Consider the following 17,418-nt stretch of genomic DNA (forward strand, 5'->3'; position numbering starts at 1 on the left):
GTTACTGCTTCCGATATATTTTTACGCCGCAGATTGAAAAAACGCGCCATCATATTATTGCATCATATCTTTTGCAGTATTTCACATGTACCGAGTTCTTTCTTTCAGCCTTTAAACTTCAGCATTATCATATTAATATTATAATCATTAGAATATTTTCTAATTAGGCTAACTTAAAAAGATATTTTATTCAAATGTAGCCAAATAAGGGATGAAAGACAAAAAAATGGCAAACCTTAAGAATTATTCACAATGAGATATTAACTTTCCAAAATTTTTTTTGGCCTTACGACCTCTGAGGATCAATACATTTCTGAAAGCTCTTATGAATGGTACAATTATGTTTAGATTTGAACCCAAATTTGAACCAAAACTGCATAGAATATTAGGCTTGTTCACACATCGCCTCGTAGTCATAACATAAGCGGAGGGATACACCGGAAATTTTCTAAATTTCTTCCGGTTTAAGGACGCTTCTTATTGTTTACATTAGACCACCCATCCATACTGGTTGTGAAAAAAAGTCACAATTTTTCCAATTGTGACTTTTTCGGAGATGCCAATGAGAGCCTGATTGGTGAAATATTGCGAAAAACTCGGCAATCAGGTTCTCATTCGCTTCTCGCCTCCGTGCCAATAGTCTATTGTACTACTCTAGGGCGACGTAAATTAAGTACCGTAAAAAAATGGAGAAGATTGAGAACCTTGTTTCAGATTGGGTATCCTAATGCAGCATTCCCATTATATCACGTCACTTCTTGTCAAACTGAATGCTCCATTGAAGAAATCGGGAACTATGCTCAAGCATTGAAGTGTACAGAAATAAGCAAATAAAAGCGTAAATAGTAAATAATTTCAAATTTGCATTTTTCTTTCTTTCTAAATAAGCCTGATTATTACGCTTTTGAAGTAATATATTTTAATATTCTTTATTTATTAATAAAAACTTAAATACGTTTTAATTTATTTATTCCATTAATACCTCAAAAATTTCTTTTCCATTCTATTGTGTAGATAATGTCATTAACCAAAAAAAATCTTTAATTTGGAAGGCTTTCGAAGAATTATGTATCTAACTTTTATATTAAACTTAGGTCGAAAAGAACTCTAATTACCAGATTGGTTGGTAACAAACATTTAAATTAAAGCTGTAAAATTCACCAGTTTGAGTGTTGCTGAAAAATGGTGACATTTTGGTAGATAAGCTTAAAATATCTGGTAGATATGTTTTTTGGCTAATAAGAATAGTTTAAAATAAAAGTTGAACTAGCTAAAATGATTGCATGACTACAGTACCTATCTCATTTTTTCTCTGAAGCGACAACATTTTTCTAATTATTTCGATATCATAAACTTAAAGGTGATGTTATGATTTTTTTTTTATTGTTTTAATATCTGTTCTAACAATCCTTAACGACAATGGTTTCAAGATGTTAGAAATGCGATGGGCTGCTTTAGTTATTCATTCTGAAAGAACACGTTATTATTACTGTTTTAAAATATAATTTAATGCTTGAGAATATTTTTTTTATTGATGTATAATAATTCTGTGATAATCTTTTTACTCTTAAAATATTAAGGGCAACTCAGATTTAGTCTTAAAAAGTGTTATTGTCTTAAATATATGTTTATGAATAAAAATTTAAAATAATTCTAAGGTTTTTTTTAAAAATTTTTATTCTTGTGAAACATTAACTTTGGTTTTTAATTACACATTTTACTGCTGCTAAAAAAAAGGAAATCAAAAAATTACAAAAAAGTTGCTGACATTTTAAAAATTAGTCTTTATTTTGAATTTTTTATTGTGAAAATTATCTGAATATTTTTGACTAACGCAATGAACACATTGTAAGTCAAATTACCTCAAAATGCACCGGAAACAGTAACCCAGAAGCATAGCCAGTAAAGAGTCTACAGCGTTTCCTAGTGTAGAAAAGCCCATCTGTATCATGTCGAACCTAGATACTACAGTCAATTGCTGATGCAAATATTAACAAAGTGTTTAAAGTTAGTTTAGAGCTACTAAGTTCTAATAATAGTATTAATACTTTCAACCATCAAAGCTAGTATATTTTAGTGTGATTGAATAAATTTGCTTTAATTTTTATACATGAGCAACATTGGATAATAAAGATGTTTAGGTTTTATTTCAGGGATCTGTCTAGGTTTTTCTGAGAGGTACTTATTTTGTGAAGATTTAGACATAATTTGTGAAAACTAAGAATTATATTAAAAAATCAGCACATAAATATGGATTTATTGTTCCTTATGAGACACAAAAATAAAACTTTAAGAAAAAGTATTTTGTGAAACTATCGTTTTCCCTTAAGTTACATTTGTGAAGGTATCGCTAAACGGTAGTAAATTTGGCTTGGACTGACCCCTGTATTTCTTGTCCTGAAGCTTCTAATTGGCTAAATCTTTTTATAAATTTTTAATGTAGATTAAACTCCAATTGAACATCTAGTCTCTCCTTACTAAAATGAAGGCAAAAAAAAAACCCTATTTAACTGATAATAAACCCAAAATAATCTTTATGACCAAGTAAAAAGAAGAAAAAAAACCTTTTGATGAAATTTAATTTTTTTAATGAAATTTTTATTTAAACATTTTGACATTCAATAAGTTTATGGAAATACATAACAGAAATTGTTTTTGTTTATTCATTCTTATTCTAAAATCTGTGATTTAGGAAGAGTTATATTTTCTCCTGGAAATGCTGGTTTTAACTTCTCTAAATCTTAATTTGATTTACTTTGTAAAAATTAACAGCTGCTAATGGAAATAATAATAGCATCATTGGATGGATGGAAATAAGAACGTATGCAAAACCAACTTTTTTGGTTGTTTGAAATTTTTTGGGACTAGTTTTCTAAAAATATGATTTAAAAATGCTTTCATTGTTCCTGGGCACGCAAGTCGGACGAATCCAAATTTTGCTGCCTTTTTAGCAGCTGAATGAGATCTGTCCAATGTTCTATTCATGTTTTTCATGTTATTGCATTTTAGAATTGTTCCATTAAGTAGATGCAGAAAACTCTTATTTTTCGTTTTGAATCCCATTGTTACAAAGAATTTCAATTTAACAAATAGAATTTTCTGTGTCTGTGAATTCATTAAATCAGGGACTGACTGTATTTAAACTTGTGTTAATCTTTTGAAGTTTTCCTTTTCCCATTCCATAAGATTTACAGAAGATCTCATTCTATACCATTATTTCTCTTTACATATCTTTTGTATTTCAGATTAACCTAGTTGTACACTTTTGACTTTTTTCTTAACACAAACATGGCTTTTAGCTTTGGAAATCCTGTTAGTTCTGCTCCAACATTTGGTGCACCTTCAGGTCTGATTAATTTTTTATATTACATTAAAACTTCTATTACATTTAAAAGTTGAAAAAAAGTCATAGTTAAAATTATGTAATTTTTCTTTAGCCTTCGCTTTTGGAAATACTACGGCTCCAGCAAGTTCAACTGGTTTTTCTTTTGGAGGACCTGCAACCACTACTGCAGGTACAGGTTTTGCATTTACTTCAACTCCTTCTACACAACCATTTAATTTCTCTGGTATTGGAACAGCCACAACAACTGCCTCTTCATTTGGATTTGGAGGTTTTGGAGCTCCAACTACAACATCATCAGGATTCTCTTTTGGTAAACAAAATTCTAATCATTAAAAAAATTGGTTTGATTCTAAGGTTACATTTTCTTCTTTAAAAAACTTATTATTCAAATTTTTTTTTTTTTACCTAAATAAGTATTTGTTATTTCAGGGCAACCAACCAATACATTTGGAGGAGGTAGTGGATTATTTTCTACTAGCTTGCAGCCCACAAATTTAACTGGTAATATTTCCTTTGTCATAATGAATCAAACTTTAACATTTTATTGTTTAAAATGTTATTAATTTAACATTAATTAGTTTAATTATTTTTATTGCTTTGCTCCTGTATTTTCCCCCTCAAAATTTGTGTTATTTATAACAGCTGCCCTTTTCCCATTGATAAGTGAGCTGCTAGCAAACTAGTACTTGGCTATGGATAAGTCCAGTTTCACATTGGACTAATTGCACAAATTTTTTTTAACTTTAGNTTTTTTTTTTTTTTTTTTTTTTTTTTTTTTTTTTTTGAAAAATAAATGTTGAAATAAATTGAAAATTGAGAGCAATTTTAGGCTGAAACTATCTAGTTTCTGTCCAGAATGACATATTAATTCTCTCAAAAAGGGCAAGCAGTGTCAAAAATCCCATTAAGGTTTTATTAATTTTAATTTCTTGTTTTTGAGTGTTATTACAGTTGTGACTACTAAGTGAATACAACGAGAAAATATTTCAAAATAATTAAAGCAATTAAAAACAATACTTCCAGTGGAAAAACACGCTAAGCAGCTGAGAATCCAAAAAGAATTGAAACAATGAAAAAAAAATATGACAACCGAAGCTGACGTCTTCAGGGGGTACCAGCTCCGGAAACCTTAAATGCAAAACCTTTTCTATCGAGAAAGCACAACAAATGTCTAAATTGCTCTCTCTGTACCTCCAAAGGTTTTGCCAAAGTCCAGGTAGAGAATACAATACAAAATACATAAAGCAAATACAGAAGTATAAATTCAAGACAAATACATAAGAATAGTACGCACAAAAGCTTACTTGAAACATAAAGCCAAAAACCAAATTACACTACTGACCGCCAGGCAACAACTAAATTGAAATAAACATAAAAACAGCGCCCCTTAATTTGCTCAGAAGGAAGGAAAAAAGGACAGAAAATTTTCTCACTCTTTATTCTGTCCTTTTTTTTTCTTTCTTCTGCGTAAATTAGGGGGCATTGTTTTTATGTTTATTTCAATTCAGTTGTTTCCTGGCGATCGGTAGTGTAATTTGGTTTTTGGATTTATGTTTCAAGTAAGCTATTGTGCATATTATTCCTATGTATTTGTCTTGATTTTATACTTCTGTATTTGCTATACGTATTTTAAATTTTGTATTGTATTCTCTTCCTGGACTTTGGCAAAACCTTTGGGGTACACAGAGAGAGCAATTTAGACATTTGTTGTGCTCTCTCGATAGAAAAGGTTTTGCTTTTATGGCTTCCGGAGCTGGTATCCCCTGAAGACGTCAGCTTTGGTTGTCATATTTTTTAATTTTTCATTGTTTCTTTTGAATACAATGAGGTTACTTTCGTTATAAAATAATGTATTTTTTAAATTTTTTTAAACATTTGTTTTTCTTTTACTTATTTCTGACATGTGTACATTATGTATATATTAGTTAGTGGGCCTCGGATTTTTAAATTTTTTTATTTTTTTTATATAAATTTGTGAAAGTGATGTTTACCACAACTAAAAAGGTTGAGAACTGCTAATTTGTTCCATTGTTTCCCAATCTGCTACCATGCATACTTTGATCTAAAAAAACTAACGATATGAACTAATTGGTTAAATTGATGTTCTAAATTGTTTTACCGCATCTATTAAAATATTTCATGTCAACCAGCAGTACGGCCAGGCCAGTAATATGACCCCACTAGTATGACACACCTAGAAGACTGGATGTTGAATAATTAATAAAGTTGAATAATTGAATAATTATAAAAATAATTAAATGAAATTTTCATTCAACTTATTTAAAGTACTTATTTTATATTTAACTCAAAATTTCAGGTCTTACAGCTCAGCCAACAGCAGTTGATAATGTGACATGTCTTGTTACTGCCCTCAATCGACCAGCATTGTTTGGAGATGAAAGAGATGCCATAATAGCCAAATGGAACCTTTTGCAAGCTTCTTGGGGAACAGGAAAAGGCTATTATTTTCCCAATGCTGCACCTGTTGAATTCACACCTGAAAATCCATTTTGTTGTTTTAAAGTTTGTTTAATTTTGATGTTTTATTTTTACTTGTTGCTAAATCCTTTTTTAATTGTTTTCTACTTTTTTCTATTTTCTATTAGTCTGTGGGTTACATGTGTTTACCAACTGCCAAACCGGAGGATTGTATAGTTGGCATTGTGTTTAACAAAAAAGATCAAGAGATAGTAGCTCAACAGCAGCAAGTTATTGATACCCTTCACAAGTGTTTTGGCAGTAAACCTACAATATCTGTTACTGTTGATGGTATTAAAGCTTTACCAGATGACAGGTATATATGCCATCCACATTATTTAAATATTCAATCTTCAACTTTATAATAAATGAAACAAAAGGAAAAAATTATTATATGTTATTTTTCTATTTTTGGACGCTTTTGTTGAAACAAGATTTTTTTTTATGCACTAATTCCTATTCTTGTTGTTTTGCAGACAAAAATTTAAATACTTAATGTCATCTTTTTGCTGGAAATGGTTGAAATAATAAGTTAAATTTTTTATATTTCCTACTTTAATCCGTGCAATACAGCACCATTTTTTCCCTTCTTCTTGCAAATGGTTATTCTATGGTGTTAGTTATGTCTACAATCAATTTTTTCCCTGTACTTACTGCAATGCTTTAAAACCTTTTTTTTTTATTACATATTTGGACAACCTGTATCAGTTGTTCATTGTAAAAAATAAAATTAATTATGAACTGAAAATACAAAGTATTCTTCAAATTTAATGTGCTATAAATCTATTACTTATACTTCATTGACAGTGATAAAACAAAATATGAACTGAAGATTATTATGTTTTAAGATTTAATGTGGTTTAAATCTGCTTAAAAAGGTTATCCATTGATGATGATAAAATAAAATATGAATGCAAGATTTTAAATATTGTTAAGATACTTTAAATCTATTACTTAGATAAGCAGTTCATTGATAGTATTAGAATGCGATATGAATTAAAGATTAAAAGTATTGTTAAAATTTAATGTGCTAAATATATTACTTAGATAGACTGTTCATTGACAGTAATAAAATGAAATATGAACTAAAGATTGAAAATATTAGGATTTAATGTGTTTTAAATGCAATACTTGCATAAGTTGTTCATTGACGGTGATGAAATTAAATGTAAACTGAAGATTTAAAGTATTGTTAAGATTTACTATGCTTCACATCCATCACTTAGACTGTTCATTGACAGTGATGTAATGTCCTTACACCCAACAATGATATAAGTTGTTCCTTGGCAGTAATAAAATATGAATAGAAGTAAAATTGCTAACATTCGTTATTATTTTTTTTATAAATGGTTAGTTATTTGTTATCAATACTTTAAAATCTTCTCTCAATGTTTTAATACAGAATATGTGTTTCAACGATTTTGAAATTTGTAAGACATTTTAATAAAACTGGTGCATTCTTGAATTTTAGAACAGAAGTAACCTTTTATTTGTTAGAGAGGATGAATACTGGTCTAACCAGAAGAGTTCCTCCTACAGAGATTTGCAGTTACATGGAACAGCCGACTGTAAAGCCTCAACTTACAACTATTGGAATAATGTGCGTTGCTCCAAAAACTGCACACAGTAAAGAACAGTTGCAACAGTATATTGAAAATCCTCCAGCTGGTCAGTAAAATATTGCAGTTCTTAAATTATGAACTTAAAAAATTAGTTTAACTTATGATTTTACATGCGGTAAATGTAGCGCTAAGTCTTTAATTTTTCAAATATTTTTATGAAACTGCTGATGAATCTTATTTGAGTGGTAAATCATTTAGTACAAAAAGACAAACATCCTCATTATCCTCCGTGTTTTTTTAAAAATTTTTTTGAGTAAAACAATGTATGAAACTATGAATAATTATGCTTCTAATGTGATTCAAAATTGTTAGAAATGAAATGGATTGTAATATTTTTTTATACAAAAGTTGTCTTATGAATTATATATATTCTATTGAATATTATTATCATTATATATTATGAATTATATATTTCACTAATGCTTTGATATATAACCTTAAAATGTATAAAAGTTATCTTTTAAAGCGCTTTCAGGGTGCGAAGCATTTTTAAAAAGTGCTTATTTTCGTTTTTTAAAGGCTCTTAACCCCTTACCTGCCGAGTGAAATTTACGTGATTCACTCCCCAGTGCCACCGTTTTTCGCTCAAGTGAGAATCACGCGTTGCAATTTAAAAACAGTTTACTTTCACAAGAGAAGAAAAAGAAAAATACAAAACTTAAATTAAAGAATAGAAATACAATATAAAATATGTTAAAACTTAGCTGTTGCATGATAAATCCTGAAACTATCATCACTTTCCGACATATTCAGTCAAAAAATAAAAAGCACCAAATACACATGGGAAACGAAAGCGAAAGAAGAATAAACCCGACCTTACTTAAATCGAAACACACAAGCAATAAATACGATGATATCACTTTTCAAACACATCCCTTTCCCATTTCCCCTCCTCCGAAATCGGTAACACATTCGCAAACACTTTCAAGGTCATTTTACTGCATTCCGAAGTCGGGGGTGTAGTTCTATTTATAGCAGTGCAATGCAAAGCATCGTACTTCAGGAAAGCGTAGATATACGCCTGCGGCAGCTAACGCACCGTCTGGCCAAGACGTACATATACGCCCTCGGCAGTTAAGGGGTTAAAAGTGCTTTTTTCATTTTGGTTGTTTTTAAAAGTGCTCAATTTTTCCTTTTCCAAAATGAGATTTTTCCTTTACCATGTTGATTTTTGCCACGAATTATGCAAAAAGACACTGTTCACATTGTTCTATTCAACATTTTCATAATTAATACAACCCCAATCTATTTCGGCATACCGTCGCCCGTAACGTGCAAAAAAGCCACTCGTTTTACATTATTCAAAATTTCATGATTTTTGACCATTGTCAAAAGCTATGCCAAATTTTTTTTTGACATGACGGTTAAGACTGTCAATTGCCAAAAACTTGCCAACACTGACTAATTATTTTTTTTTCAAGTGCTTAAAAATATTTTTGAGTGCTTGAAAAGTGCTTATTTTTTGTTGAAATATTTGGCTTCTCACCCTGACTTTCTATTCAGATTTGCATTTTCTTATCAGTTACTAGTGAAACAACTTATTTGGCGATATTGGTATAGTTGATTTTCAATTGCAAAAACCTAATACTTTTAGCATAAGATGCTAAATGATTCATAATTTAGAAAGTTTGTTCAAAATAATGGAATTGATAAAAATTAAAAATTAAGTGAAAATTTGATTACACTTTTTAATATGTTTTTATTTACCATTTTTTATTCATATAAAATGCAGATTTCTATCAATAAAATAAAACTGCAGTTAATTTAAATTGAATTACAAGTATTTCATTCAAATTAATAACATATGAAAATTTTTTTTTTATTTCCAACGACCAGAGTTACAAAAGACACAAAAGGGGAGAAACAAATGAGAACATAAAAAAAGAAAAACATAACAGGCATGGCGAAAAAAAAGTCTATGAACTCAGTAAGTCCCTTGCACTCCCGTAACGATCACACAAAGAGGTGTCCTTTAGTGTCTGGAAATTGTGAAGGTGGCCTGCACCCATCTCTTCCTGAAGGTGACAGAACATGCAGAAAGGAGCTTATCCAAAATGAGTTTGTTGAAGATGTTTAAGAAGGCAGTCGTGTCCAATGGCCAGTCAAAAATTTGTCGACTGCTTTACGTCTTTGCCGCATTGATCTTAGAAATTATTCCACCAGATCTTTCAAGAATTTCTCTCTGTGATTTGGTTTAAAATGTGTTCCTTAATCGTTTTCTTAATTAGGTGCTTAGCATTGACAAGAAGGACAGCTTTCTTTGATCTTTGTAGGATAGAAGCTCCCTGCTTTGCAAAGTAGTCTGCAGATTCGTTACCAGCTATATGCACTGTGAGACAATTTTCTTAGAGAACGCAAACAGGCTCTTCAGAAGTTTTTTGCACTCGAAGATGTTAGAGGAGGCAGGAGTAGTGATATTTAATATGTGTTCATTAAGAACACATCAATGAAATTTGTAAATTTCAGTGATAAAATTCACAAATTTAATCAATGAAAATTTTGATTCTTTAAAATTTAAAAATATAACAATATAGTATGAAAATCAAAACTCACAGTTAAGAATTCATTCGATCATTCTTTTATTTTATTATTTTTTCTCTCCTTTAAACACAAATAATACAAGCTTATCCTTGGTAGTGACACCAAAACACTATTTGAACTACTGGCATGGTGAGAAATGATAATACAGGGTGTTTATGAAGTCCCGGACCCATTTTGATGTTTAATAACTCATAAAATAATAAAGATAGATTAAAATTAATAACATAAATGGTTAGATAGGCTCAAAAAAGTTTAATGACCCTTGTCAATGAACTTCCACGTGTGCCCCCTTCGTCGCACGGAGAATATCAAGTCGATAGTCAATTTCACGCCAGGTAGCGGCAAGCATGTCAGCATCCACAGAGCCTATTACGGTTGTAATTCTAGCTTTTAGGTCATCAATGCTCGACACGATCCTCCTGTAAACCAAAGACTCGGAAGACCCAAAGAAAAAAGTCTAACGGCGTTATATCAGGTGATCTGGGTGGCCAAGGAATTGGACCTCCTCGCCCAATCCATCTTCCTGTAAAATGGTCATTCAAAGAACTATGAACGATGATACCCCAATGAGGTGGTGCACCATCTTGTTGCAAAAAGACGTGGCTGAAGCTCTTCTAGTTGTGAAAATACGAAGTTTTCCAACATGTCTAAGTATACGACTGATGAGACCGTCTTTTCTGTAAAAAAGGAAGGCCCAATGACTCGGTTGTGCATTAGTCCACACCACACATTAACCTTTATTGAATCCTTTTATATCTCACGGTATTCATGGGGGTTTTCAGATCCCATACGCGCACATTATGGTGATTAACAATGCCGGAAACATGAAAGAATGCTTCGTCGGAGAACATTATGCGCTTCAGAAAATCAGCAGCATCTTCTATCCTTCCTACCATATCTGTTGTAAACCTCTAAAAAAGAAGGGGGCACACTTGGAAGTTCATTGACAAGGGTCATGAAACTTTTTGAGTCTATCTAACCATTTATGTTATTAATTTTAATCTATCTTTATTATTTTATGAGTTATTAAACATCAAAATGGGTCCGGAACATTATAAACACCCTGTATAATTTGCTACAAAGTATATATATATGTATATATATAATAATAATAAGGATTTTGACATGTACCTTGATTAAAACCAACCAAGCATTTCGCATTTGTACAGCTTTTTATAGATTTCCCCCCAATTACACAGTTTTTTTTTTATTGAATAACAAAGAGGAAAACTGGCTTATGCAGGAAAAACAACCAGTAAATACCTTTAAGTGTCAAAAACACTCTGTCAGTTAAAAAATAAATATGAATTACATTTTGTATGTGTTTTATTTATTGTTTTTTATCTTCAAGATTATTTTCTTACAAATTTTGTGTATATAATATCCTAGGAATCGAACCTATAGTATGGAAACAAGCAAATCTTGATAATCCAGATCCTGGCAAACTTATTCCCGTACCGCTAATTGGTTTTCAGGAGCTCTCTCGTCGTATGAAATTTCAAGAATATGAAACGAAACAACATCAAAAAAGATTGGATGTAATTCTACATTAATTTATTATTTTAATCAATATAGTGTGTAATCTTATTAATATATGGCAATTTTCTTAAAATTTTACCTGTTTAATAAGTGCTCATTAAACTTAAATTTATACTTGTTTAATTAGTTATCTATTGTTTGTTTTTATAAGTAAGGGTACATTTGTAATCTTAATAAATTGTTTTGCACTTTTTATAAATCCTTAGGGGTTTGTTTTTCAGATAATTCTTTTATTTCCAATTTTTATTGTCAGACTTAGCTTATAACAGCATATAATTTAAATTCAGCTATTTTGAGTACATTTTATTATAAAGTTTGTTTCTTTTTTGCCATTGAATATAAATTTCAAACATTTATTTATATGTTTGATTATTATTTATTTGTTTTAGTCTTCATCATCTGTATACGTTTATATTTAAACAGTTATTTTTTACTAACAATATAATTATGCTGTCAGGTGGTAAGTCTTCTTTATTTAATTATAGATTATATCTGATGATATAGTGGAACTTAATCGCAATCACACTACAACTGTTGCCAAGATTGCTGAACATAAGCGAAAACTTTTGGAATTACAGCATAGAGTTTTAAAAGTATTAGTGCATCAAGAAGTTAGTAGAAAAATGGGATACAGTATTCAAGCAGATGAAGAACAACTGCGAGTAAAACTGGAAGCTATTCAAGCAGAACTTAGTGCTCCAACTCAATTTAAGGTTTTAAATTTTTCTTACTTTAAAATTAATAATCTTTTTTTTTTGTTGAGAATTTCTAATTTTTATTAATTTTTTTTTTAAAAATTAGATAAGTTTGAATTATTAATAGTGTTATATAATTAAACTCGTTTATAACGAGGATAAAGGAACCTTGTCGATTTGAAGAAATAAAAGCTGTAATGAACAAAAATTCTGTAATGATACTTAAAAAAAGGTTGTCTTTTATTATTTTTTGTTTACACTGAAGGGGAAAATGTGAGGGTTTTGTTTATGATTTAACTTTGTGCCTTTAAAAATTGCTAGGCATCTAACACTTATAGCTTTAATTTCATTGTCTCCTACACTGTCATGTTTTGATAAAATAATGCAACAGTAAAAATAAAGAAAAGATCGGACATATGTTCACAAACATTTGTGTGGAAAAAAATAAGATTCCCCCACAATTTCTAATTCATGTGTCACATTGCTATAACGCTGTGCTTCTAAACAAGGCAGGTGAGGGACATTACATTGTATCTTTTCATTGCTTAGCTACATTTTTTTAAATAACTTGAATTAAAAGGAGTTTTTTTAAACACCTTCAAAGGAAAGGAGATTTTCAAATACTTTTTTCTGATAACATTAACAGAATAATTTTCTTGAAGTTTATGAAAAGTTTCTCATTAAATAAAGACAAAAATCAAAGAAACTTCATTTGCTGTAAATATTCTTTTTTAACGGTTTTGGTTAAACAAATAATCTAAACACTGTGAGTAAGTTTATATCTTCTAGTATTGTCTTACAGGATTGTTTTCCTTACCTGTGTTCAGACATTCAGGATAAAAAAGATTTTGAAATATATAAATCATATCTTATATGCATATTAATTTGTATTGCAACTAATTTTGTGTATAAACAGCAATATTTCCGAACTGTAAAATTACTTGCTTATTTACTGCAATATATTTAATACTTTTAATTTATAAATTGAAAAATTTGATATTTTTTTAATCTTTTCAAGCATAATAAATTTTAGCTTGTTAGAGTATTAAAAATATGAACATATTTCTTGTTACATATTACTATGTAAATAACTAAATTATTGGGTATGAATTACTCATTTTTATTTCATTTTGCAAATAAGGAAAGGTTTCTGAGTCTCAAATTAATGTTAAACTTTTTATATTTACAAAGTTGAATTTCATAAATTATGCTAATCTGAAATGCATAACAAATTAAATTATTTATTTTTTTAAACTATACTGTTAAAAAGTTTGTGTGAACTTTTTAGGTATCAATTTGTATATAAAATTTAGTTTGTACCTTTAATTATTTTATTGCATACATATTAACTAATAAAATAAATATTGAAATCTATATTTTATCAATTAAGTTAATACATTTACTTTACACATTTAATAAATTAAAACTAAATTTAAATTTGTATGCAAATTTTAAAAGAAATATGCAAATTATATACAGAGTTAAAAAGTAGGACTGTGTATTTGTTTTATCGTTTTTCTGAAATTTCAAAATATTGTTTTATGACATGATATTATTATTAATTAGGGCCATTTGAAGGAATTAACCTCTCAAATAAGAATGCAGAATCAGACATCAACGTTTGAAAGTGAACGCTATAGTATTGATGAAAGAGCCAAGGAAGAAATAAAAGAGGTAATAATTGATTCTCAAATTTTATATTCAACATGCTTTTATAAAGACTTCAAATATGATAGCAGGCATGATTTTATGTTTTGCATCACTCTTCATTATTTGATTAATGAAATCAATAAAATCCTATCCAATAGTAAAATATTTTATAAGAATTTTTTTTCTTCAAATTTTAACAGACATATTTGTATTTTAACCTAAAAACATATAAATTATTTTAATAAAAGTGTATTTTTTGTTTGTTCATCACTGTATTTTTCTGTTTTGTAGTGTGTAAGGGAATTATAATGTGTATGTCAACTATTGTTTTTCAACTTTAATCAACAATATTTTTTACCTTGCTTTAGACACCTGAGAATATTGTATTACTACAAAACTTATTTATAGTAATAAAATATTTTTAAGATTAATTTTATAGGCGTTTTTATGATAGCTCTGCATTTTTAAAAGCATCTCTGAGAAACATAACTTTTAATGTTTTATGGATAATTTTTTTCCTAGGAAATATTTTTTTTAGCATTAAAGTTTTTTTTGTTAAGTAAAAAAATAAGTTTGTTAAAAATTATTTGTAATTTTTGTAAATTTAAAAAATAAGTTCGTTAAAAATTATTTGTTTTAAAAAAAATTACCTAATTAATTAAGAAACACTTCTTTCCATATTCTTTTCGATAACAGATTACGTTCAGAACAAGGTAACGACGGCGATCACAAAGTCAGTCCCACTGAAAATAATCTACAAAAAACGATATCAAGTTGCGACAAAGAAAAAACTATGAGGCGCGAAAACGAACATGCGAGATTACGATATATATTCTCAAAACTATGGTTCTGATTCTACCACTCATCAATCAAGGCCATTTCAACATAACGAAACGAACATCATATTCCACAGTGCGAGTCGGTATCAGTTACAAAAAGATCCTTGCGCATCTTATATCTATACATAGTTTTGCTCTCGTTGTCTTTAGTCTACCGCTTAAATCAGATTTCTAATGTATCGCCTGTAACGAAAGTTGTGTATCGCCTTGCTGATATATGCATTAAATCCATATGTCGCGATACACCGATTTATAGCCCAGTCCTATTAATAACAATTACTGTTGGTATATTCTTACAAATCAAATAAAAATTATCCAATATCAATATGTTGCATATTTATGCTAATTCCACTACCATTATCAGAGATAAGGATATCTCTTAGTATTAAAAATAACTTGGTCCTGGTAAGAAGAATGCTTGAAATACTTTCGGAAAGTGTAGCATTAACTTAGTAACTGTTTATTTAAAATAATCACTTCCAGTTAACTTGATTTTGATATCTTCTGTAATTATTCTTTACATATTCAAATAAATATTTTAAAAACTTTTTTTATAGCAACTGCTTTCACAGCAAGAAGGTATTGCACTTCTAATAAAGATAATCAAAGAAGATCTGTGGGAACTGAACAAAATTGAGTCTATGATGAATGCAGAAAATGCTAGAAGAAGATGAAAATGTATGAGCATTTATTGTTTTGTAGGAATTGTTATTTAATAAATTTGTCCCTTTCATTTTTTAAAACTTTTTGTTTAATAATTTATTTTTTGTATTGTGTTTACATTCTTGATCTTTTTTCAGGGGGGGGGGCTGAAAGTTTAGAGTTTAAAACTTCTTCGTTTAACACGTTGTTTGCCTTATATAAAAATGCAAGCATTTTAAACAGTACACATGCTGCTTAGAAGGATTGCCATGTACAAGGTATCCGCGTACCTGGAAAGTCATGATTTTTACTGTTTTTTAAAGAAAATCATGGAAAGCCATGGATTTAGGTCTCCGAAAAATATAATTTTTCAAATGGAATCCCCCTCCCCAATTTCATCCTGTTCCAAATATCTGAATTTATAACAAAATCACCACTCAGTCATATTTTATTCGAATATAAAATGATTTTATCATGTTCTTTACAAATTTTGGTGTTCTTTCAAAAAATGAAAGAAAAAACATTTCTAGAGCGAATTATCTTTTTAACTTCTGTGATTTAAGAATTTTTATTATTATTTTTTTTAATTTTATCAATTTAAAATTCTAGCTTAAGCAAACCAGTCATTGGCAAATTTTTTTTATTCCGAAATGAGAACAAAAAAATCAGGAGTATTTCTTTCCTTTCTGATGAACAAGTAAAGTATCTTTAGAATATAATTCTGCAGAAAAAAAATTATTTGCATTTGTATTTTTTTTTCAGCTATCTTATTGTTTCAACTCTTTCTTTACTCTGTTTTTTAAATTTAAAATCTATAAATATGAAGATGCAGAGTATGACTGTTTTGGTTATAACTATCATTTCAATTAATGTTATTATAATGCTTTTTTAAATGTATTGTTCCGTTTTTGTCAGAAAAAATAGTAACTTCGTTAAGTCATGAAAAATTCTTGAAATTAGTCATGGAAAATCATGAATTTGAAAATCTAAAGTGTAGCAGATACCCTGCATGTAGAATTTCCATAAAAAATATGTGTGGTACTCAACATGTTAAATGATCTTTAATTTTCATACCTAGTGAATTAAAGATTATTTGAAATTATGTCTTCATAAAAATAAAATATTTACTAATCCTATGGTAGAAAATCTATTTTTTTATTTTAATACTGTACAGTGTGATTCAGTTCAGATGTTATAAATGTGGAGGGGGAGGCAGGGGGCAAATTGAAAGATTTGAGAATTGTATAATAACTCACGATTAGAAATGCTATTGTACCCCGCTACGGCCCTTCTCTTTCATGAACTTTTTGTTCACTGTTTAACTGGCACTTTTGCTTACATAAACTATCTTAGTTTTATGTTTTTAAATGATTGTTGCCAAAATTCTATTCCAATAGGCTTAAAAAAAACTGTTTTAGATAATTTAATGCTTTGGTGACTAGTTTGTCTAGTGCTCAATCACTCTGCACAAATTTTTTCCCTCTAAAACTTTTAATAAGAAGATTAGTTTATTATGGGAGTGAATTGTTCTTTTACATGAGAAACTTATTTCTATTGCTTCTCATCCTCATTGAAGTTAAGCAGAACAAATACAAAAGGAGTCTTTCCTTCCAGGGACAAATTAAGAAATTTTATAACTCCCCCCTTAGAGAATCTGAAGATAAAGAGATTTTCATGAAAAAAATTTTTTTGGAGAAGTTTAGAAATATAGCATAATCCTTAATTAGGAAATTTGGTTGATTACTGTCCGCATAAACTACGCTCTTTAGGAAAATTAAACTGTGATAGAAGCTAGAAAGCTTCTTATATACAAAAGTTAAGCAAAAAATTTTTTTTAAGTGAAAGATGATTTTGAATAAAGTTACACAAAAGGACATGCTATAGTGTCAGTTTTATAAACAAGAACTTTCTTCAGTGTCTGACCACAATTTTTTTTGTTTCTTTTTGAAATTTAAATTCTTATGTCTAGACAATGAGAAAGGCTCTTGTTTATAGAACTGAAACTATAGTATGTCCATTTCTGTAGCTTTATTTATATTTTATCCACATTGTTTTGCTTTATACAT

At 29.1% G+C, this 17,418-nt stretch overlaps 1 protein-coding gene across 1 annotated transcript; it reads left to right on the top strand.

Moving 5' to 3' along the window:
* Positions 1-888: 888 nt before the first annotated feature.
* On the top strand, positions 889-15,453 carry LOC107454743 (nuclear pore complex protein Nup54; the record flags this gene model as incomplete). The annotated part of the gene is given in 11 exon segments (XM_043042025.2): positions 889-909; positions 3,246-3,346; positions 3,438-3,656; positions 3,776-3,847; positions 5,664-5,869; positions 5,953-6,140; positions 7,296-7,492; positions 11,377-11,525; positions 12,012-12,239; positions 13,788-13,895; positions 15,268-15,453. Coding segments are annotated over 10 exon segments (1,542 nt in total). The 3' UTR covers positions 15,385-15,453.
* Between the last annotated feature and the right edge of the window lie 1,965 nt (positions 15,454-17,418).

This window comes from Parasteatoda tepidariorum, chromosome 4, assembly GCF_043381705.1.
Source record: "Parasteatoda tepidariorum isolate YZ-2023 chromosome 4, CAS_Ptep_4.0, whole genome shotgun sequence".
NCBI classification, from domain to species: domain Eukaryota; kingdom Metazoa; phylum Arthropoda; class Arachnida; order Araneae; family Theridiidae; genus Parasteatoda; species Parasteatoda tepidariorum.